This window comes from Artemia franciscana, chromosome 7 (genome assembly GCF_032884065.1).
Source record: "Artemia franciscana chromosome 7, ASM3288406v1, whole genome shotgun sequence".
In the NCBI taxonomy this organism is placed as follows: domain Eukaryota; kingdom Metazoa; phylum Arthropoda; class Branchiopoda; order Anostraca; family Artemiidae; genus Artemia; species Artemia franciscana.
This window is the reverse complement of record NC_088869.1, coordinates 41,699,074-41,721,716: the sequence shown is the minus strand read 5'-3', so window position 1 is coordinate 41,721,716 and position 22,643 is coordinate 41,699,074. Positions and strand designations below refer to the sequence as shown.

The 22,643-nt window shown below is 34.8% G+C and overlaps 1 protein-coding gene across 1 annotated transcript in view; it reads left to right on the top strand.

The window, feature by feature from the left end:
* The first annotated feature begins 546 nt into the window (after window positions 1-546).
* The window catches only part of LOC136029316 (uncharacterized), a 93,324-nt gene continuing 71,227 nt past the window's right edge, over window positions 547-22,643 (top strand). The window contains exon 1 of the mRNA XM_065707584.1: window positions 547-701. Coding sequence (XP_065563656.1) covers window positions 573-701 — 129 coding nt within the window. The 5' untranslated portion in view covers window positions 547-572. The remainder of the gene's footprint in view (window positions 702-22,643) is intronic.

The window sequence follows — 22,643 nt, the reverse complement described above, 5'->3', positions numbered from 1 at the left end:
TAAGTTGGGCGTTGTCCATAGTATTTTGTACTAATTTAATCCTTCCACGCTGTTCAAGTAACGACACGCAATCTTCATTTTCAAGCTAATATATCACTATAGTTTAGCAAAAATCCGGTTTTGAGCCTCAAAACTAAAACGCAAAGGGGGGATTTAGCACGATTTCAATGTTTGTAAATGAAATAAAAGCAACAAAATGAAGATCCAAATTTGAATTCCAACCGTATCTTCAATGAGCATAGTATATATGGCCGCACTTTTGAATCTACAAATATTTATCAAAGTCAAACAGTATGGTCTGCTAAAAAAGTAACAGCAAGGTTTTTACACAGGAATACTGATAATGAGTATACCCATTCTTATGGTTAACTTCCTTTATATTAGCAAATTCTTTTTCTGTCACTTTGGGGTTTTATTTTTACTCTTTATATCGGGATGGTCATTAGAACTTTACATTTGACTCAGAGTAGGCGGTCCCACAATTGTTCCCGACTAGCCTAAAGGGAGGCAAAATCTCTAGGCTCAAGAAGTTGATTATTATTCGGTAGTAACTTCTTAAACTCTGAGTAGAAATGTTGAATTTATTTGGATATGTGTTGGTATGTGCTGTTGGCATGGTGGCTAGCATGAGTATTAATGGTCAACATGACCTGGGATCACCTTTGAGAGTTGCTCAGTGTAGAGCACATTGTTTAGGAAAGGTAAAGTTTTTAATAGAAATTTGTTGTTACTTTGGCTTTGGAAACATTTTCGCACCCAAGGGAAGGGTACAGGGGGGGCAAGAATCCTTGGGCCGACTATAGATACATTTTAAGAGAAGATTGTTATGGTTCTAGGAAGGGAACAGGATTCCTTGACCAAGTTTTCACCCCTAGACTCATAATTGATAAATATTCTAAACCCTAAGGTCCTTTTAGTGCTCAGTTTTGTTGATTATGAACATACATTTGCTTCAACAATAAAAAAGCGTTATTGAAGGTCCCATCCTTGTATTCCATACCAGATAAGTACATTGAAGCCCTGCAGGGATTAGTGGTATGCTCAAGAATAATATTGCTGCGGCTAATGTAGGAAGTGAGGTTAGTAGTTGGAGCAGTGTAGGCTGGAACCAGAACGTGGGGGTAACTTTCTATTCCCCTTTCTACAGGTTATTTTGACGAAGTATGTCGTAAGGAACAGGGTAAAGGCAGTGGCGCTTGTACGCCTAGGCAGGAAGTCAGCTGTCCCCCTATTTTCCTTACACCTGACATTATATTCCTTTTATTTTATATTTTTACACTCCTATAATATACCTTGCCCCTTCTCCTAGATTATGAAACCGAAAACTGCTACTGGGTAAAGGTTATAAGAAAACATGCTGTCATATGGGAAGCTAAAAGTGGATTATGTAGATGAATCGCGTGTCTAAGATAAAGTATTTAGTGAAAAGAAGGAATTTCGGAGGTTTTTGAGAGTTCAGGGTACACTAATATATTTGAAAATTAAGATTACGAAAACTATGTTACTTAGGCTAGGAATAAATGAGGGCCAAGAGGAGATGTTTGGTAACGAGAAAATTGATCTAGCGTTACTTCTCTTCGGAGCATTGTTAGTAAAGATTGTGGCTACATTCAGGGCTACACTACGTTTTTTCGTGGGGTGGGATTCAAACACCCTACCTCAGCCCAGGATATGGCTTTGGTTGCTGTGAAGATATGTAGCAAATGTGTAGTAAGAAGTAGAATAACAATGGCCCGGGATTTTTTTTCGCAGTTGAAGAAATTTGGGAAAAATAGGAAGATAAGTCTGTGAAATCAAAGGTAGAGGAAAGTTTATTTAATGTTAACCAGATAAATTGTGTACCGATAAATTTAGGTAGGCTACTCATTTGACTTGTCGTATATAAAAAAATAAGCTCTACGAAAATACGGTTCGATCCCACTTTCTAGGGCTATAATGAAAAGACTAAGATGGCTAGGCCTCGTCTTACGGATCAAAGAAGACGAATTGTCCTTCCTGACCAATTGTCTGTACCCAAAGGAAACAGGAACCTTTATAGGATGGGGTAAAGAGCGAGGCTTTGATTAGAGTGAGGTGATGCAAGAGCTTGCGCAGCAGTTTTGATCTTAAGCGGCTGGGTCATGTGGTGAGTTAGAACAGTAGTAGTCTCAGTTTGTTATAATACAATTTGTACTGGAGTACATAAACAGATTCGGGAGCTTTGATTAATTTATACAGACTTGGGTAATCTGGGAGCACGAGTTCTTTTCTGGACATGACACTTTAATGAGAAAGCAGTAATATTATTCAATTTCCCCAAGAAACATTCTTCCCAAATATAGTAGTAACTACCGTGGTAATGTCCACCATTCTGCATCTAGCTCTAGACTAAACACAATTTTTTTTTTTCAAATTTGCATTGCGAACTGACTGTTGACGAGAAAAAAGTGCAAAAATTACTTTAATTTGTGGTAAAATAATTACTTAATTGCTAAAAATCTCGCTGGAAACTGTATTATGTGATATGGTATTTAAAAGAAACGTATTTAAAATTAAAATACAATTAATACCTTAATGATTTCGCTTCATTTTGGTATAGATTAGTACGTAAAGTTTTGTTTGGTAGCAGTTTGAGCCAGGGGCTGATCTAGAGCAGAATATTGGGGGGGGGTAATGTGACAAGAGCACCAATGAGCAAAATCTCGGGGGGGAGAGCCGATGTGACAAAGGTGCCAATAATTTACGAAATGGACAAATTTATTCTGAAAAAAGAGTGAAAAACTGGGAAAGTGGCGCCAGAACAATCTTGGCGGGGGACAGGTCCCCCTGGTTCCACCAGTGGTTTGAACTATAGCCCACAGATCAAACGGCAACCAAACAAAAAACCTTTCCAAGTATAAACACTTCTTCAAATGTGATTAGTGGACCAAAAGCCACTACAGAGATCTTGCTAACTTGGAAAAAATGTGAAATATATCGTTTAGCGTGTGCACGAGGGTACCTCAGTGCTCATTTAGTAATTATCCTACTAGACAAATATCAGATATTCGCTCAACCGAAAGGCTACCAGAACTCCAATTTTCCAGTGCTTCCTGTCTTCATAAATCATTCGTAGCGTAGTTTCTTCCTCAATAATGCCAATTCAATAAAATCTTCAGGATAGATATATCTTTAATTTCAAAGATGAAGATGCTGGAAGAGCCATGTTCTTTGAGGAAAGAATTGATTTCCGAGGGTGAATGGTCAATTGCTTTTCCAATTAACGGCAATGTACGTAAATAGAATGGATTCTTAAGCTCCAATCTGATGTTATTCTTATGTCCATTTTGGAAGAGGAATATACAACACAGAGACGTTGGGGGTATTTTGGGTGGTTTACTTTGTAGTATATTTTGCTTCGTGGGGAAACTGTTGTTGGAAAGGCTGCAAGGGTTGAGAGCTTAAAAAAAGTGAATATTTTGTTTGTTTTCCTTTATAAAACTTACAAGATTTACAATTTGAAATCTTTCTTCCATTTATTTTTTTACTGAAGTCTAGCTTTCAATTGTTTAATTATACTGATTTTATTATTCCAAAATTAATTGCTACTTCATTTAAAAAGCATGACAGGTCAGTTGTCTGAAGTCAAAAAACGTTCTCTGAATATTAGAGACAGGCCAAGAGACATTGTTTTGATTGTAAACAACCGTGTAGCTTACAAGACACAAATATGTCGATTAAAATGTTTTATTTTCTTCTAAATATCCGCAATTGTGGCATGAGATTTCTCTTCCGTCATTGGTAGTAATCGTCTTCTTCTCTATCGTAGGGTTGGCGGCAGAGGATTGCCAAAGCCGATCAAAATGGTATTGTTTCTTCTGTCGCCATTTTAAACTGCTATTTTGAACATTTTTCAAAAAATTACTATTAAATAGATTAAATTTAAAACTTTAATTGAACTTAATACTATTACGGTACTTTCGTTTATTTGTTGGTTTGAAAAAATAATTACTTGGTTATCTTCAATATAATTTAACAGCCTACAGCAGGGATAAATTTCCGCGGGAAGCGCTTGGAAACAAGCACTTCCCTCTTGATTTGATTAAGTTTAATTGGCGAAAATCCTTGCAGACCCTTGTAACAGAATTGGCAACCTAGGCCCGAAGACACATTTCAGAAGAAAATCTATCCCATTGATGGACAAAACCACAGTTCTGCAACCAATTAGTTCTCTAAATTATGTCACAAAAAAAATATTATGGTGCTACATAAGTGAGATTTAAATGCACTTCAATTGGATAGTAATACTTAGGCGAGGTCTTCCCCGACCCTAGGAGTTGGAGTTTATTAGTAGGGCGGCTAAGTTCAGTTGTATTAGAAGTTTTTGCCATTGTAGCTGTTGGTATGACCGCATTTAGAAGAGCAATCGACATTAGCCTCTGCTCGGATTTTGAAATGAGAATTCCTCGATTTGAAATCGAGAGGATCCCTCGGTGAAGATCCTCGTATTAATTTTTTAAGTGGGAGTACCCTTGGTGAAAAGTAAAACAACTCTCGATATAGACATTTCCGAAAAGTTTTCTGAAAAGGGACTCATTTATTATTTCGATTCTTTAATTATGTCTCCGCATTCTTTTATGTCCACTAGTTTCCACTCGGCTGGTTCTGCTTCCTTATCATTTATCTATCGTAGAATTTATGTGGCTTTTAGGGTTTGATGAAAGCGATACTTGAATGATCTTGCTGAATGGTATCATAAGGGGTTGTTAAGATGGGCTCCGCCGATTACAAACATTGGGGCCTAGGATTTATTTTGTCTTAGTAATGTCGAGACAGTGTGCCTTTAGATTCTTGTCGAAGGATCACCGTCTGCCTAAAGAACATGCGAACTTGGGTGATTAAGGAGCATATGAATACCTCCCTGTCAAAAAGTTGTAGGTATATTTGATTCGGGAAAGTCAGTTATATTTTTCTAATGGGTAATAGGGTACCAACAGGTATGGATGCAGAAATCTATTTAGAAAGACCAGTATTTAGAGGAAGAGGTGCCAAGCTTGAAGAAAACGCGTGCATTGCGTGAAAAACAATACATAACCGGGAATATTTTAAGTCTTCTGGTGGCCATCTTTTGCGTGTTTAGAGTATGATGCCAGAAGTAGTTTGCTGGTTGGCTCGAATGTATAAATGCATTTACATTGACATACGCTTTAAGATATGCTGCCGGACTTTTACCAGGCTTTGGTGGGATGGGGGGAGAGGCCTCTGTGAACTGGTATCGTGCCTAACATGATCTTCTAGCCTTCATAATCGTAGTAAAGCGTTTCTTGCGAGATTTTAGTGGTAAGAATTCCAAAGAGTAATATTTCATTCGGCTCTAAGAATGCCGCTAAGGGATGGCTTCATTCTGTAATTTCCGTTTGCATCTTCTTATTCCCTTATAATGATTAAGGTCAGAGAGATTGCCGTTGTCAGTCATGCGAAACGATTAAAGGGGTGACATTTATAATAAGACTGAAATTCATATGGATCATTAGAATGAAATATTAATACAGTACCTTGGAAAGATCTGTCATTAGGAAAGGATATACACATGGAAGTAATGACAGAAATTTGCTACTGCTGTAGGGGCTGATAAACTGAAATAGAAGCACTTGGATAATATAGTTTTTGAAATTTCAAGAAGAAACGTTATCATCCGGAATTTCTGGGAGATTTCCCCATAAATCTCTCAAAAATCAACAATTAATCACATTTTTCTAAGGTGATGTACTATCAAGCTAAATTTGACGTCTGAAATGTTTAACTATATTAGTTCAATGTTAATTCAATCAGGCATGTTGGACTATCAAAAATCGAAAAAAAGCCCCCACAATATTTGTTTTTAAACTTTATACCATCTTGTGTTAATTATAAATAATGCCGAACCGGATTAACCATTATATCTCTGCTGAACTGCTCAAGGCTTATGGTCTCCCCAGAATAACTGGATAATCTCACACACTTTTCCTGATTTAATAAAAAAGATTAGGCAGGAGAAGAAGTAAAAACAATTTGTCTACGACAAAAATTAACTGCTACAAAATCTGCAATTTACAAATTGATAAATTCAATTTTATGTGCATTTTATAAACGGCCATGAAATGTTTCGCTCATCTATTTCAAACTGCAAATTCATGAATTGTCGCAGATGACGGTAAGATTGCAATATTCCTTCACGCATTTCCCTATGTGAAAGAGAGGGGGGTTGCAAACCTTGGTATGCCTGCCATGCATGTATAAGTTGTTTGATCTCTTGATAGGACTATTGTATGATCAGGCAAAAGTAGACACGATAACGATCGCTATTTGTGCTCGGTAATAAAAACTGCTGTAAAATTTATAATTCATAGCCCAACCCACTGCTATTGGAATCCATATTGTTTGTTGTCAAAATAGATTTTCCGCTTTTAGCCTGAAAAGGTTATATTCACCTCATTTGTTTATAAACTATGTTTAGTCAGGGTAACGACATTTTCTTCCTTTATTGGTCTATGGTTTGTAGTATTTGACAGCGTGAATTTAGAAAACAATTTTTACTTCATAGTAGGCAGAATGATTGTATCTATGACATTTTGCATGTATATCCGCTTTACTTTACCCCCCCCCCCTAATTTGCAGATATATAGCCCAGATTATGTAAGTCCAATGCATTCTGTCACCCGTCACATGTCTTTGTAGCTTTAAAACCGATTTTCTCAGATCTTACAGAACGTAATTCTTGAGTGTGTTCTGTTTAACTAACAATTACTATATATATATATATATATATATATATATATATATATATATATATATTATTTGCATGTCTTAATTCGGGATTGGTGGAATATTATAAGCGAAAAAAGGTATTATTGCCATTAAGAACGCAAAATTAAAATTTATTGGGTAAATGTTACTAACCTGCAACCAAATAAGATTTTGGCTACTGGTTCTTCTTACCACTGTATCTTGCTCCACTGCTCCTTACCACTACGTTACAACGACTAACGCTGATTTACTGCAGATACTGCTCAGAAAGTAACTGCAATTTGGTAATTTAACAGCACAAAATATAATGACCAATGAGAGATGACCTAATGGAATTTGCAAATAAAATCTTACCATGACATTCTTTCTTTTCTTAATAGGACTCACATTTCTGAAGATGATTACCTTACTCATAAAAAAAGCGAATTCTAACAGCTTTTTAGTTCCTGCGTGTGCCATAATGAATATGCTATTCACGCAGTCTTTCTCGCTGCACTATTCAGCCGGTATTAAAACCTTTCAATTTTTTTTTTACTTTATTTTCATATTTTATGTAAAATTTACAGATTTGTTATTCTAATTAACAGGGTAGCTACGATCGCTGCAGAGACAAGTGTAGGTCTGTTAGAGCTTTTATAAACACAACCCTGTCAAAAGTTAAATCTCGCCACCTTATTACTTTTGACAGAAGGATGTATCAAAATAAACCTAATTACCAAAGGTAACGTGGTCTTAGTTCAAGACTCTTTCGAGATTGAACAATCATATATTGTGTTCTAATTAAATAGAATTTACTTTTTAAGAAGCTTTAGAAAATAAGGCCTAGAAAATTAGACTATATCTCGAGCCTTTAGTTTAATTTCATACCTTTCTTCCTATCAGACAAAGAGATGTTGGCAATGAAATTCCCTACTAAAGAAAGTGGTTTGAAAACAACTAAGGTGCATCCAGGATTTTTGTTCGGGGACGGGAGGCTACTAAAAAAAAAATTCGAACGAATCAAAAATTTGTTTATATGCAATTTTGTTACTTTTTCACTGACCGAACAAAAATTTCAGGAGGGGGGATTCAAACCCTGTAACCTCTTCTTCCTGGATGCAGGCTTGAAAAAAAAATCAGATACCACCAGCTGCTCTACCATCACATGTTTAATAGGACCGTGACGCTAATTTTTTTCGTATTTTCTTTTGTTTTTAATTCTTTAATTTGACATTGGGCTGTAAGACTGAGTCAATTAATCCCGGTCTTCGAGAATCATGACTCAGCAATGTCTTTTTATCACTGAGGGATGACAGTTTTGCAGAAAAAGCTATGAGTAATAACGGTTATTATTGTGGTTGTAATTGCAAAGACCTTGATGTGTAAAGATTCTTTAGCATTTCTGAAGTCACTTTTGAGAGGCTCGATCTTTCACCGTTTTATAAATATAGATTTGTATACAACACAGACAAGGCCGTATCCAGTGGGGGGGGGGGGTTACGGCTCAAACCCCCTCCAAAATTTTTGTCATTTTATTTTTGTAGCCCCCCCCGAAAAAATCCTCTGATTTGGGAAAACCATACTGGCCAGTGTTATCCTATGAAGAAAAATGGGAAGTGTGAGGCTCTAAGTTTAGGGGAGGGTTTGCCTGTAGGGGGCTTAAAGTTTTAGTCTTTCCCTTCTAGTTTTTTATGGAATTTTTTTAATGGTTAGAAAGACATTGATCTCAAATATATGCATTACTGGAAGTTTGAATTTATTACTTTAAAAAATGTGTATTCCTGATACTCCTCGGTGGGTCCCCCTTTTCAGGGATATTTTCTAATGTGCATTGTTTTTAACTCGTAACTCTTTTGATTTCTAATTAATTAATTCAAGTTTTACATAGAACATCATCAGCAGAAAACTTTTTTTCTCACTAATTTCACTAGCTAAAGAAAGAACATTGAGAATGATTAATGCAGTCTGAAAAATAAATTGTAATTTTGCACAAATCAAATGTGGAAAATCATGTTTGGGGTACTGGAGATAGGTAAGTGTACAGCCTTAAGTCCCCCTCCCCCATAAAAAGATTTCGACGATTGTCACCATTCTTTCCTTACTGCTCATATAATTTTCTTTATTGATGTTTTCTAAAATCTGCCCATCTCCCACTGAAGTAAATATTATATTGATGCGAACAAAGGGGTCTCGGGTACTTCTTACCCAGATTATGGGATAGAATTTGTTTACTTTTTAAAATTGGCCCAAACGAAAATTTTGCTTACGTGGCTGCTAAAAAATCATGTCAATAGAGAATACAGAGAATACCTCTTGGCTGAAAGTATTAGAAATGTGCCAAAGATGTTTAACTCATGCAGACACTGAGTAAGACCAAGAGATCTTACCATAAAGGTCTAAGCAAGGTAGGCTCGTAGGGCCGGGTATCCAAAGCTCAATCGGTTTGACATATTTTCACCAAAAAGAAAGGAGGTTTTTTTTTTTTTTTATACCGAACTCAGGGGTGTTCTCCTCTGTGTGCAAATATTTACCCAGGAACAAAAGTTTTTTTTTTATGTTTGACTTTTTGATTTGTACTATCAATTTAAAAAAACGTATTTCCAGAAAATATTTTTAGTGGAGAAATGCTCTAGCCTGCACCAAAATCAGCACCGAGTGCTGTGACTTGTCCACAGTAGCCTTTGAAAATTCCGCATTGCCAGCAGCCTGTAGTCATTAGTTTGATTTCTTAAGCTAGTTTCCACGATTTAAATTAAATACTGCAGTCAAGTTTGGCTACTAAATCAAACCGAATGTCTTTGAAATAGAACATTAAAAACATTAATGATCCTTATACTTCCATTTCTCTAATTAAGGAAATAATTATCGGGCACATCAACCACAAATAGTTAAATGCAGTAAAATGCCCACCCATGAAGTCAACCAGCCCAATAATTTATCCATAGATGACTCTAATATCGGCTTATCTCCCCCGGAGCTGGAGTGCTATTTCATTTTTACTCAAAATCCAATTTACTTAGATTAGATCCATTTTTTTTTCGCGAGGAAGAAAAGAAATGGTTTAGTTTATCCCGACCTCCATGTGTGGAACTTACGTGGCGGAATTTGGTTGAGTCAAACGGCTCATTAAAGAGGGGGTGTGCTTTTAAAAAGATTTTAGCTAAGGAAGAAAGACCTTTCTAGTGATGCGGGTGAACCTGAAAGATTCCGAGATAAAAAAAATTGTGTTAAGATTTAAGGCAATATATTTTTTTGCCTTTGGTTTGGCCCCCAATCTATTGAACTTGTGGTTGAATTGTTCGCACCAAACGGCTTATTAAAGAAAATCTCAAGTATTATTGGCTAGCTACTACGAAAGTCCCGAGGATTTCAGTCCTGAGCTTGAGATCTTGCGAAAAGTATGTGTATTAAACATGAACATATAAAAATTTATCCGTGCTACCCATTATTATTGTTCAACATATCGGATTTTTTTTTCGAATATTGGGATTGTTCCCAAGTGCATTTTGTTATATTTGTATAATTTTGCAATATTTCAATAATAAATCAGCAGCTGCCTTAAGGTTCTAAATCCCTTTTGATAATCGGCCCTGTTATGCTGATTGCCGATATCTCGAAGTTGCTAGAGCTCACCTTCTTGGTTTGTTTTTATTAAAAAGCACGTCATTAGCTATCACCTGCAATTAAACCGCGTAAAACTGTGGTTTTTCAAAACTTATTCGTAGTTAATATATTTTAATTTCAGAGGGCCAAACTAAATTTAAATAAACGGCTAGAATTATTTAAACAAAGTATATCAAGTAAAGAAAAAATAAGGAATTGTGGAAAACTTAAATGGCTGTCTATTGTTGAATAGCTACGAAATATAGTTGTCACTTTTTAAACTAGCCCCTCTTGACACAACATGAATAGAATGAGTGTCCTTGAAAATCGTCTTATGATCTTTTTAGGGAAACATTGAGAAAAAAAAAAATTTAAAATAAAGTACATTTGTGTATCAAAATATCGAACATTTCATCTATTAATAGGCTTTCCACGTATATCTTATCGAAATGGGACTATTGAACATATTTAAAAGATATATATATATATATATATATATATATATATATATATATATATATATATATATATATCTATGAACATGTATATATATACATATATATATATATATATATATATATATATATATATATATATATATATATATATATATATATATATATATATATATTTATATACATATATGTATGTTTTACATAGACCTACAATTTTCGGTTACAATAAAAATTTGAATTGACAAGATTTAGCTGGCTATTTTATTCTCTTTCATTTTATTTTATAAAATAAAATTTTTTATAATTTTTTTATAATTTTTGTATAATTTATATATATATATTTTTTTTATAAAATCTTTTATTTTATATTTTATCATCTTTCACTGTTAACTCAGGGTTTACAAGCGTTTCCCGCATAGACTGATGAGATACAGTGCGAATCATGTTTCATTTTCAATTACACTAATTCTAATTTTACATCGAAAATCGAAACTGGAACTATAAAGGTATCACATAAAATCATTTTAAAGTCCTAAAAACTTAGTTTAACATAAACATTAAGAAGGCAATGATGAAAATGGCACATAATAAAAGACGAAGCCGGAGGAAGGGGATTTGCCTCTTAAATCCCTAAAAATGTTTGGGGGAGGAGGGAATAAAAGTAAGTTGATATCTTTGAGTCTTAGTCAAGACTTGTTTCAGTCTGGGGCAAAAGGTCTGACATTTCTTGGATGTGGGTTTCTTTGGGGAATATTTTGCTCAAGGAATGTTGGTTGGGTACGGTATTCTCAGTTGCCCTACTCAATGATCGAAGACACAAATAGGCTACCCTTTTTAAGGTTCTCGTTTCAGGTTTTTCTTATAAGCAGTGATATGGTGTACTAAACAGCATTATCAGTTTCAAAATCTTCTGTGGTTCAGACAGTGGCATGTCAAATTTTCTGTCGTTGATAGTGGTAAAAAAAAACAAAAAAAAAAAAAAAACAAAAAAACTAGTTTAACGTTTTGACTCGCAACTGAGGTTCGACAACTATTTTTCAAGATATTTTGTTATCGTTTCCAATCCTTTTCCAGTTCTGCATCATTAACAAGCACTTCACTCTTAGACTAATCAGATTAGGGTAGGACTAATCATTATATGGTGAAATGTCGTTCCAAAAAAGCGGTATCTTCAGATTTCCGGAGCCATGTCTGAAAATAAGTTCTTGTGCTTCTGATGGTCCTCTATTTTGTCTTTAGGAAGTGGGGGAATTCAGAAAGACCTATTTTCCTCCATATTTGGATTCCCTACTCGCTCCCGAGTGCATCTAAAAATGTCTGTCTTCCTTAGTTTTTATCTTTCAGAGATTTCCAAAGCAATTCAATTATTATATGTTTATAAGTTCAAAATAAGTTCTTGTGCTTCTGATGGTCCTCAATTTTGTTTTTGTCTAGTGGGGGAGTTCAGAAATACCTACTTTCCTCCATTTTTGGATTCTCTACTCGCTCTTGAGCGCATTTAAAAATTTCTATCTTTCAGAGATTCCCAAAGTAATTATTATATGTTTACTAGTTGATTTATCCAAGCAAAAAAAAAAAAAAAAAAAAAAATAATACCTATTACTGCTTTGCGTCTCAGCCACACGAAATGAACAACTTTTAAGTGGCATTTATGTCCTTTCTTTGTGCTATGAATATTATTCTTATAATGGAAGTTGTTTTTCTTGTCAAGCAAGATAATTGCAGAAAGTGGGTTGTAACTTCATTTTTGGACAGGGGCAGTTTTTCACAAGTTGTCAACAGTTTATCAATAAGCTTTTGGCTGTCCGTATAGATTTCTAACGATAATTCAGGTTTGATTGGGTCTTTCATTCCAAGTCCTTTATCTACTTGTAAAATCACAGTCTATAGTTCAGTTCCTCTTCGTTCTGTCATTGAGATAGTATCATTTTAAGTTTTCAGTCGTTGATAGATGTCGATATTTTTCAATTTAATTAGTTTGACGTTTCAGCTTGCAACTGAGGTTCGACGATTATGTCCCCTAGTGTCGCCGCAAGTGAGGTCTTTAATTTCTTTTGTCTCGACGGTCATTCAGAGCCTTTTGTTTATTTTTTGACATGTAATTTTTCTCTTCTTCTGTCTTTCATCATTTTTAATTGAATTGTATGATTGTTTTTCTTGCTTTAATTCTTGACCTTTTGAATCTATACAAGAATGAAAAAAAAAATAAAAAAATAAGGAACTTTTTTTATGAACTATTTAATTTTTCATGTTTGAGCCGAAATCTTGTCTAAAATTTTTCCATCACTAACAAATATACAACTTCTTTGGGCTTTGACCTACCAAGGGTATCGTGTTAACTGACTACATCACCAAGGCCAACACAGCTACGTATTCTTCTTCTCCATTTCAGCCTATTCAAAGCTCCCCTCTTTAAACCTCTTATCCCACTCGGGGATGACCTAGTTTTCCTTTGACCCTAGATGGTTAGCCGACAAGGACGATCTTTGGCAATTTGTCATCCATAATCTGCAGAGCATGTCTTAGCCATCTAAATCTGTCACCAATTAAAGCCCTAGAAAGTGGGATTGAACCACATTTTCTTACAGCTTAGTGTTAAAGATACAGGGTCAGATGGGTACCCAGAATAATCCGTAGGCAATTTCTCTGGAAAACATCTAGCAAACCCTCCCTCGTCTTTCTGAGTCTATGATTTCAGGCTATTTTTCGGGAGGAGTGGGGCAAAACAACTCCAAAACTTGTCTTGGGGTGACTCACGCCCCATATTCCCTGGTTTTACACCTGCTTATAGGAGTCTGCTCTCTTGGTAACTTAGTTTTAAACCCGAAGTAAGTTTACAAGTGATCAGAGAAGCATGAGAAAGGGACGGATGTACTAAATGATGTATATGTATGACCATGTCTGCAAACATTGGGCAAAGGGAGTCCCCCCACAGAAGACTGGTTCGAAGGCTTCTGAACTGTTCGAAAAATTTGTCTTAAGACAGTTATTTTTAATGTTTTTGCCTCTTCTTTACCTCCTGGAAAAATCATCCGACCAACCTCCCTTCCCAGGGGTGCTCTAGGGGGGAGGGGGCGCTTCCTCCGGATGCAGAGATTTCACAGGCGCAAAATTTCAAAGAAATAATATATCGATTTTAATCTTTTTGTTATTTTGAATTTAATCTTTACGAAAATAGAATAGAGCGGGCAGTTGGCAGTAAGTATAACCAAAATAAATCTGAAATAATCATTTTCCCATATCTTCATCACAATTCCTTGAAAGTAAAAGCAAGTAGACCTAATTTAATGCATTTTGATGTGTTTTTGTGATATTTTGAATTCAATTTTGTTAATAAATGAAAATTTTGTTAAAATTTGGCCTGGAAATCTTTGGGAGACAGGGGTAGGCGGTGCTAATCAAGATTTTGCCCTGGGCACAAGAGAGACAAAAACCGTTATTGTCCCTTCTCTCAAAGGATTAAACCTATGTGTTTGCCCATACTTTTAATATTAGTTTCTTTAGACGAAATGGGACTGGAAACTCTACCAAAATTGACAATTAATCATAAAAAATATGGTATCATTTATTTCTTATTTACGTTTTTTCTTTTATTCTTATTTCTCGTTTTTTAATTTGCGTTTTTACGCATCGCAGCCAAAGCTTGTCGTTTATTCAGATAACCAGGATGTTATTTTCAATTTATCACTTTTTGCCTCTCTTGAAAGCCCAGTTTCTGCATGCTCTTTATATCCTAAAGACGTCTATGCCACTATTTAATTATTTTGTCAGTTTGAATCGTAAGATGTCATTTCTTTAAATTTGGCTTTTTTCTTGCGCTTTCTCAGGCATACCATTTGACTACTTGTCAAAATTTCCTGTTTCTTAAAAAAAAAAAAAAAAACGTAGAAGTAAGACACCGACTTTTACCTACTCATTGCCAACCATTCATTTCTCCCAAGAAATTTGACAAATACCTTATAAATATTCGGGATCTCTTGGCATACTGTCATGCTGTTTCCTGACAGTGAATAATTTTGCTTTGGAATTTTGAATGGTGCTTTGTTTCGTCGATCTTTTTTTCTAAAAGTTCATCCATTTTTAGAAATTTGGAGTTATGTGACGTAATAGAATTTAGTCCTTGGATGGATTTTAATATTAGTATAAACGTTTCTTGTTCTGTAAACATTTTTTTGTGCGCAAGTACCCCTGTGTTGCTCTATCGGCGTTCGCTTCTTCTTTAGAGTCGGAATTGAGATGAAGATTGCTAGCTTTTTCTCATAAATGTAATTTGAAATAGATACAAATTGACATTGCGTTGATCATTTACCTTATATTACACTAATTTTAAGAACTTTCCTTATTACTATATTAAAAAAACAATCATTAAATAGTGTGGCCTTGCGCCTACCGGAAATTAAGCTAAAGAGCAAAGTTAAGTGAGTAAATCTTTCCTTATAGTAAGCTTACTATCTTATTACTATATTTCTTTTTCTCCAGCGTCATCACAATTTTAAATTTTACCCTTTCCCACCGAATTTCATTTTGTGCCAGGAGATGGGCACTATTCATAACCCCCACGCCTTGACTGTTAGCCTTGATGGTGCTATAAACCCTGACTATTTTGTCATTTTGGCCCATAACAACAAAGTAAAACAAGAAGTCACTTGCTCACTATTAGAACTGTTGTTAATTTCACCCTCTTAAGCAAAAACAAGCTATAAATCTTCAGTAAATTGTAGGTAGAAACAAGCTCCCTATGAAAAAGAATCCCCTGAAAAATAGGACAGTAAAATAGAAAGAAGCTAGTGCAGTTTATCTCGTGAGACTTTCTCGCGGAAGATAAGGTGAAGATTGTTCTTTTACCAACTTTCGAGAAAGCTTGGCTTCTGTGATAAGCCTTTGCTTAATGGGAAGCGTATGGAAGCTCCGTCTTCCCGTTTCATAAAACATTCCCTGCAAAGTAGTAGGTTTGAGATAAACAACTTCCAAAGGATGTCGGTTTTTCCTCACTAAAATGGTTGTTTGGTCTTTTTTATTAATTTGAAATTAATACTAAGGGCACAAAAACGAAACGGTAAGTACGCTGATTATTGCAGGCCAGCTTTTTTTGTTTTATATGCAGACTAGATCAGGTTGTACTTTCAGATTAGGTTGAGTAAAAAAAGGGACATCTTACAGCTTCAAGAACCCCCTCAATCGATTCAGTGGTAGTAACCACAAATAGTGTCTCTTTTTCAAACTCTGAAAATATATGTGGACTTTTACATTATTATTTTACCTAGTGTTTTGCCCAGATTACCCCGCTTTAAACGTATGTCTACTTATCATTAGTTTAGTAAGTTATTTAAATAGTCATAAAAGCGTCTTAACCTGCATTTGTTAAATATCAAGGAATACATATTAATTTTATTAACGATTTCGAAAAGTGTTTAAAAGCTATGCTGGCATAATGTAGCCTACTAGAGAGTCGTGGAAGTAGTTTCATTCTCTTTAGGATTCTTTATAAAAAAGTATTTAGAGAGTCTCATTTACAGAATGAGGAAACTCCAATGTGTTTTCAAGTTCCTGTTTTTCTCTTAAAACAAGGTCATTTCTATTCAAAACACTTTAATAAACTTTCCCTTCTACCTCACTTCAGCTGCTATTCTCAGGACATATCGTTTAGTCATTAACATAAAAGGTCTTTTCTAGTCTTTGATAATTAGGGCGCATATGCACGTCAGATGCAAAGTCGATTAAGTTCAGCGGATCATTTAACCTTTTCTTTGGCTCCTAAGTCACTTCATGAAGCTTTAGTATAAGTTTCTGTCGTTTTATGTTTACTTCGGAAATGATACACTAAGAGATTCTTTTTTTGACAAAGAAAATGGTTTTTAACAGAAATATACATCGGTAGGCCCTCGCACTGAGAAATTTTTTTGATTGATCCTGAAATTACGTATAATTTTTCAATTGTCAACCCCCCCCCCTCCTGAAATGCAATTTTTCCGAAGGAACAGTTCCTGCATATTTAGCTCTGCGTTCGTAAATTGTATAAAATCTCATATTCAGGATTTTGAACTTTCTTGTTATATTCTTTGTCTCTCTTTTTTTTTTTTTTTTTTTTTTTTTTTTTTTTTTTTTAAGCTTACGGTCTAAACAAGCGTTGTTAGCTAAGACAGTAATTCAGATAGTAAGTGAATCAGTAGCGATGGTTACACGTTGCAAGTAATGTAAAAGTCATTTGGTTGTCGTCAAAGGAAATAGCACATTGAAATTAAAACAAGAAAAAATAGAGGAGGAAATAGAACAAAGGTTGAGACGAACTCTCGGAAATTAAAATCTTTAATACACTAGTTAGAGGCTACGCTTTGAGGGGAACAGATTGCAATGCTGAATGGTTTCTGCACAAAAAGTTTCAGCAAGATCTGTAGAATACCTGACACCGACACCGACTAATGCCCAAAAATCGTCTTTGAAGGCCTGAATTTTAGCCAAAAAATCAATAAACAAATGCTTTGGCTGTGAATAGAGTTTTAAGGGCCTTTTGCCATGTACTTGAACCTACTTAGAACGAATATCAGCTTTAAAGTTGCTGTTTCGTCCAAAAACATATAAAAGCCCAATTTCACGGAAAGAGCTATAAAATTTACTTTTCTTAAAAATTTTTTTTTGGGAATTTCATTTTATTTCCTATCTTACCTGCCAAATTACACAAAATTTAGGCATTTATGTCCTTACAACCTCAAATTCATGCAACAAAAACTTCTTAGATATCCCAAAATTTAGCCAAAAGTCTAAAAACACATTTTCTTCTAAAAAAAGAAGCGTTTCCCGCTGTACTGGACTCGTGAGACAAGGAAATTAAGCGCAAATAGTCGTTGAATCTAATTTCAACCAAACAACCAGCTTTAAGCTCTTCGCAAAAAGTAGCGGTAAGAATTTCCACTCCATTCAGCTATGGAAAAGAACACTCGATAGAAGTGGTATAAAGCTGCTGAGGGTGTGAGTGGAAGTCCCTCAGTGCTGACAAAGTATGTCGACGTACAGCTTGCTGAAAATAAGCCTGCGTCGTAGGGAAAAGAGCGTTTAACCCTTTTCGAGTTTTAAAGGTTGAGTAGCACCTGCTCTCCAACCTTAACTAGTTCATATTACGACGCTGTGTTGAACACTAAAACAGCTTAATGAAAACGCTTGCCAAGTTTCACAAGCGCGAGTCAGATCGACTTAATAAGACCTTGCAGTCTTGATGTTGTTACACAATTAAGAAAGACAAGCAAAAACAGAAAGTCAGCTGCAGCCTCACCGAGGCTCACCTTTTCCTTCACTTTTAGAGTATTGAAATGCTTCGCATTTAGCTTGCTTTCAACTTGATCGACAAGGCGGTTGGTGTTTTCTTCTGAGTGGTGGACCAGTAGAACCAGAAAATCTAGAAGATGTGAACTTGATCTCGCAACCAGAGAATCCTTTTGCTCTTTTTTTTGATGAGCGAAATCTTCGGTAAATATTCAACGATTATTCCAGTCAAAGACAAAATCCGCATTTTGAAATGCTCCCTGAAATAAGCCACATAGCAGTCAGAAATAGCCCCATAAGATATACATTCTTGCCGCGGTGTTCTGTGCAGCAACCATTGGCGTCTATTGAGAGAAGTGGCGTTTGTCCCCTAGATTTTTTACCCGCCGTAGATTTTGAAAAATTACCTTTTTTGGGACATTTTCATTGAAAATGTCTATTTTTGTGTTTTCATTGACAAAAACAGAAAAATCACCCCCCCCTTGGTTCTTGGAGTTGCTGCTCAATTTTGAGCTGTTTAAAAGATTCTGGCTATGCGAATTTGAGGTCGTATGGACTTTCGTACCTAAATTTTGTGTAATTCAAGGGGTAAAATAAGGTTTAAAGCGACATTCCAGGATATTTTTGATGAAAAATAAATTTTTGACCTTTTTCTAGGAAGAAAGTGAGGTATAAAGCAATTTTAAAGGTGTATTCGTTCTCATCAGGTTCGAAAACACGGTAAAAGGCCATTAAAAACCCATTCAAAGCCAAATTTATTTTAGATTTTTTGGCTAAAATTTGGGTATTTAAATGTGATTTTGGCACATTTCCCGGCTTTGGCTTTTCGCATACTTTAGTATGTTGTTCTCCACTTCAAAGGTTTTCGTGAAAAAATAATTTTTGTTGTAATTTGTTCTAGGTGCGACTATTTTTCACGTAGAATGACGTGGTTAGACGTCAATCTAGGCTCTTTGAACCGCGCACATTCTTACCTTAATAAAACTGTTCTACTGGACTCAAAGTAGCGTTGGGTATTTTCAAAATGCACCCATACCCGGGCAGGTGTGCTTCTTCCTGTCTGATTAAGATTATTTAATAGCAGCCTACTGTTTCGTAAATCTTAATGATGGCAAACCCTCTTCCTGCTTACTTCAAATTTTTCTGAACCTTTTAACAAAGTATCGGCGAAATTATTGTTGGGGACCACACGTTAAGCTGGTTCGTAATTATATTATTTTGGTATTATAAATAACCCGATAGAAGCACATCGAATGCATCTTACACGGAAGATACTAAAAATAAAAAGAAAAAAAAAAGACCTGCGAAGAAGACAGAGATGGCGTATGTCACTGTATTTAAATATATTTTGTAGACAGTCAATCAGATCCTTATAATTGATCAGACAGATTCATGAAAAGTATAAAAACATATCTTGAAATTGATTTTATAGGCGTGGACATCCACAACATTATTGCCTTTGTTGTCACGTGTAAAGGTGTTATCTTACATTTCCAAACTTCTAAGATAATTTCCAAAAATGTTGTCTAAGTAGTTCTCAAAATTAGTATCAATGGGACAATGTATGCTTAATCTCCCTTTGATCTGCCTGATCTATGTCTCCTCTCTTTTAGAACATCTTAGCAAACAGTTTTGGCAGTTATCTCGACTGTATGATAGGTATCACAGCGACGATTATGACCTGTTCTAAACCATTATTTTCCCAGCTAATACATTGGCTGTAATTTAAAAGAAGTTATATGACAGTGTTTGTCAAATGTCTATAAACCCCCCTGTCAAGTGATGTTTCTCAATCGATTCGTTCAATCTCTCTTTCTGTATCTTTAGCGTTCTTCGGTTAATAATAAGTTGCTATTTTTTCTCCAAAATAGACTACATCTCCTTTTCTTCTTGAAGAAATAGTCAAAATTCGGCAGGCTGGATATACGTATTTTTTTTGTATTATAGTGAAGAATAAACAAAAAAAAAATTCTTGTGTGATGGTTTGCTCCTTGATTTTGCTCTCTTGTAAAATTATGTTGTGCAGCATACCACCTTTTTAATTTGGATAATTAAATATATGGCAATAGCCGTGTGCTTACAATTGGACGTCGGGGATTCAAAGCGTCTAAAAAACATACCAACTAACGACAGTCCATTGTTAGGGGGTGTACACTGAGTGGGGCCGTGAAACCCACCCACATGAAATGCTAAACTTTTCCCATTTTCGGTCAATTCCCTGATAAGCTGTGTCTGATGACCATTGCATTCATTCGTTTTCATTTCCTATTTCATTTTGTCGTTTGCTATGAAGTTGGTTACTCTCTTGTACTGTATTTCAGTTTAAGTTTATTTACATCTTACACACTTGTTCACAATCTGCCCGATTCTGTGCATATTCAATTGATTTTTGCTTATTTCTCCTTGATATGGGAGAGTTAAGGCCTTCTCGGAAACAAGGCGGTAGATAAGGGGGACTTTTTTCCCTCTAGAATATTTTAAAGGATCCTCAGAAAGATTTTGAGAAAGATACATTTTCATGTTCGACCTTTCCCACAACTTCTCAAAAAAATTCTCTACCCTCCCGCCATTCCGAAGATTAATATATGTTCACCTATGATGTAAGAGACTGCCTCCATTAAGTTAAATATTTATCGCGGAATTTCTTAAGGAATTTCTAGAATTTTTTCCTTGTAGTATGCTACTTATTCATAAAAAAACAACCATTAAAACTTTTTTTGTGATTAATTATTACTTTTATTTGCTACCATGTAAATTTTTCTCGGATTGTGAAAATTACCTTGTAATGCCTAAGACATTCTATGGACATCTTTTAGTAATTTATTTTGTGTTCTGTGCTTTTCTTACATCGAATCGTGGACTAAAATAATTTAATGATGGACGTTTGTTCAGTTCCCAGATATTTTGTACCTATCACGCTATTGATGTCAATGAAGGGCGTGTTAAGAGACTCTAAAGTTGAAATAGAGCTTAAGACCATGCAGGGTCAAAGTTTCTGTAGACCATTCCTTGAGAATTACTTTTCAGAAAGGCAAAGTATTCCTTGTAAAAATCCAAAGACATTTTTTGAAATAACTTCTAAAACATAGTTTTGGAAGGAGAAATCTTCTTTGTGAAAAGAAAAAAATAGCTATCAAAGTAAACAAGAAAGTATAGCTAATTAAATTGAGAACCTTTGAAGTGGTTTTCATATTCTCTTCCGAGATACTTTTAAGGAAGCAGAAGAAAGCTCTTAAGCGAAATGCCTTATATAGATGAGTTTTAGCGTACTTTCTCAAATAAAGGAATCATTTTTGATGCACTGTATTTTTTAATATAAAAGAAAAAAAAATGAATGATAATTGATTGCTTATTTGCCGTTTATTCAGTTAATGTATAGAGTTTTGGTTCTTGTGCACACATTTTTGTTGAGGGTTTAAAAGTGAGGTTGTGGAATGTATTTTTATTATAGTAAGTCAGGGGGGACAAAAGGAAATGAAGAGGAGATAAAGAGTAAAATTTTGGGCAGGCAAAGCAGATAAGAAAAAGCATCATAACTTTTAATCGAAAATAAGTCATATTCTTCTTTTTTATCTAAATTTTCCTTATAAAGCTACGTTGGTAGGATCTCCGATTATGTCAGAACTAAAACCTCGGGATTTCCTTCACTTCTCATTTTTAGTATAAACATTTTTTTTTTAATTTTAATGCATTTCTTAGAGACGTATCTTGGTTTCTGTAATTTGGAAACAAGGTCAATTGTCTCTACAAACTTTCTCCTAAGTACATTTACTCCTGAATACAAAAGGTATATTTCAATCAATCTTATTTTTAGATAATGACCATTTTAATATTGACATTGCGTCAAAAATTTCTTAGGCTACGCTGCGTTTTAATTTATGAATAAAATGAACGAATAGAAAGGCAACATTTAAAAATTTGAATTGAAGCAATAAACCAAGTAGACCGAATTGATTTAATAGTTCATTCTTTTGAAACGAATGACTATATTTGAGATTCATCATTTTATTTAGTTCAATTTAGTTCGAAGTTTTACCCGTAATAAAATACAAAAAAAAAAAAAGATTTTGAAACTAAAGAAGTTAAAAGTAAAAACCACATTTTACTTTGAGGTTGATCAAATTTTTCTACATTAACATTCGTCCTATATTTACACTAAAAAGATTGTCCCTGAATCAGTGGGACGTACGGTGATTTTTTTTTCTGGAGAGGGGAGGGGAGCATACCTACTTGAGCATGTGCCTGTAAAGATGTTCATGGTTTGTCCTAGTACTATGTTTAAGTCTTACGGGCTTTAATATCAATATTTTATAATCCGTCCCAAACATTGTATGGTTTACAATAACTTTACCCGTTCAAATTATGCAAATTTTTATCAAATCTTTAGTCGTGATTCTGAATACAATTGCCAATTTGACGAATTCATTTTTAATTACCACCCATATATTTATGCCCTTTCTTCTATTAAATTCTCAGGGAGAGGGTATAATTATAGCTGACGGCTGAGAAATAAATGGGTTTTTCTTTGCTTTTGAAAATTTGTTCTTTGGTAATTAATATACACTGTCCTATTAATGTCATTTTTTTATATCATAAAATTTTTAA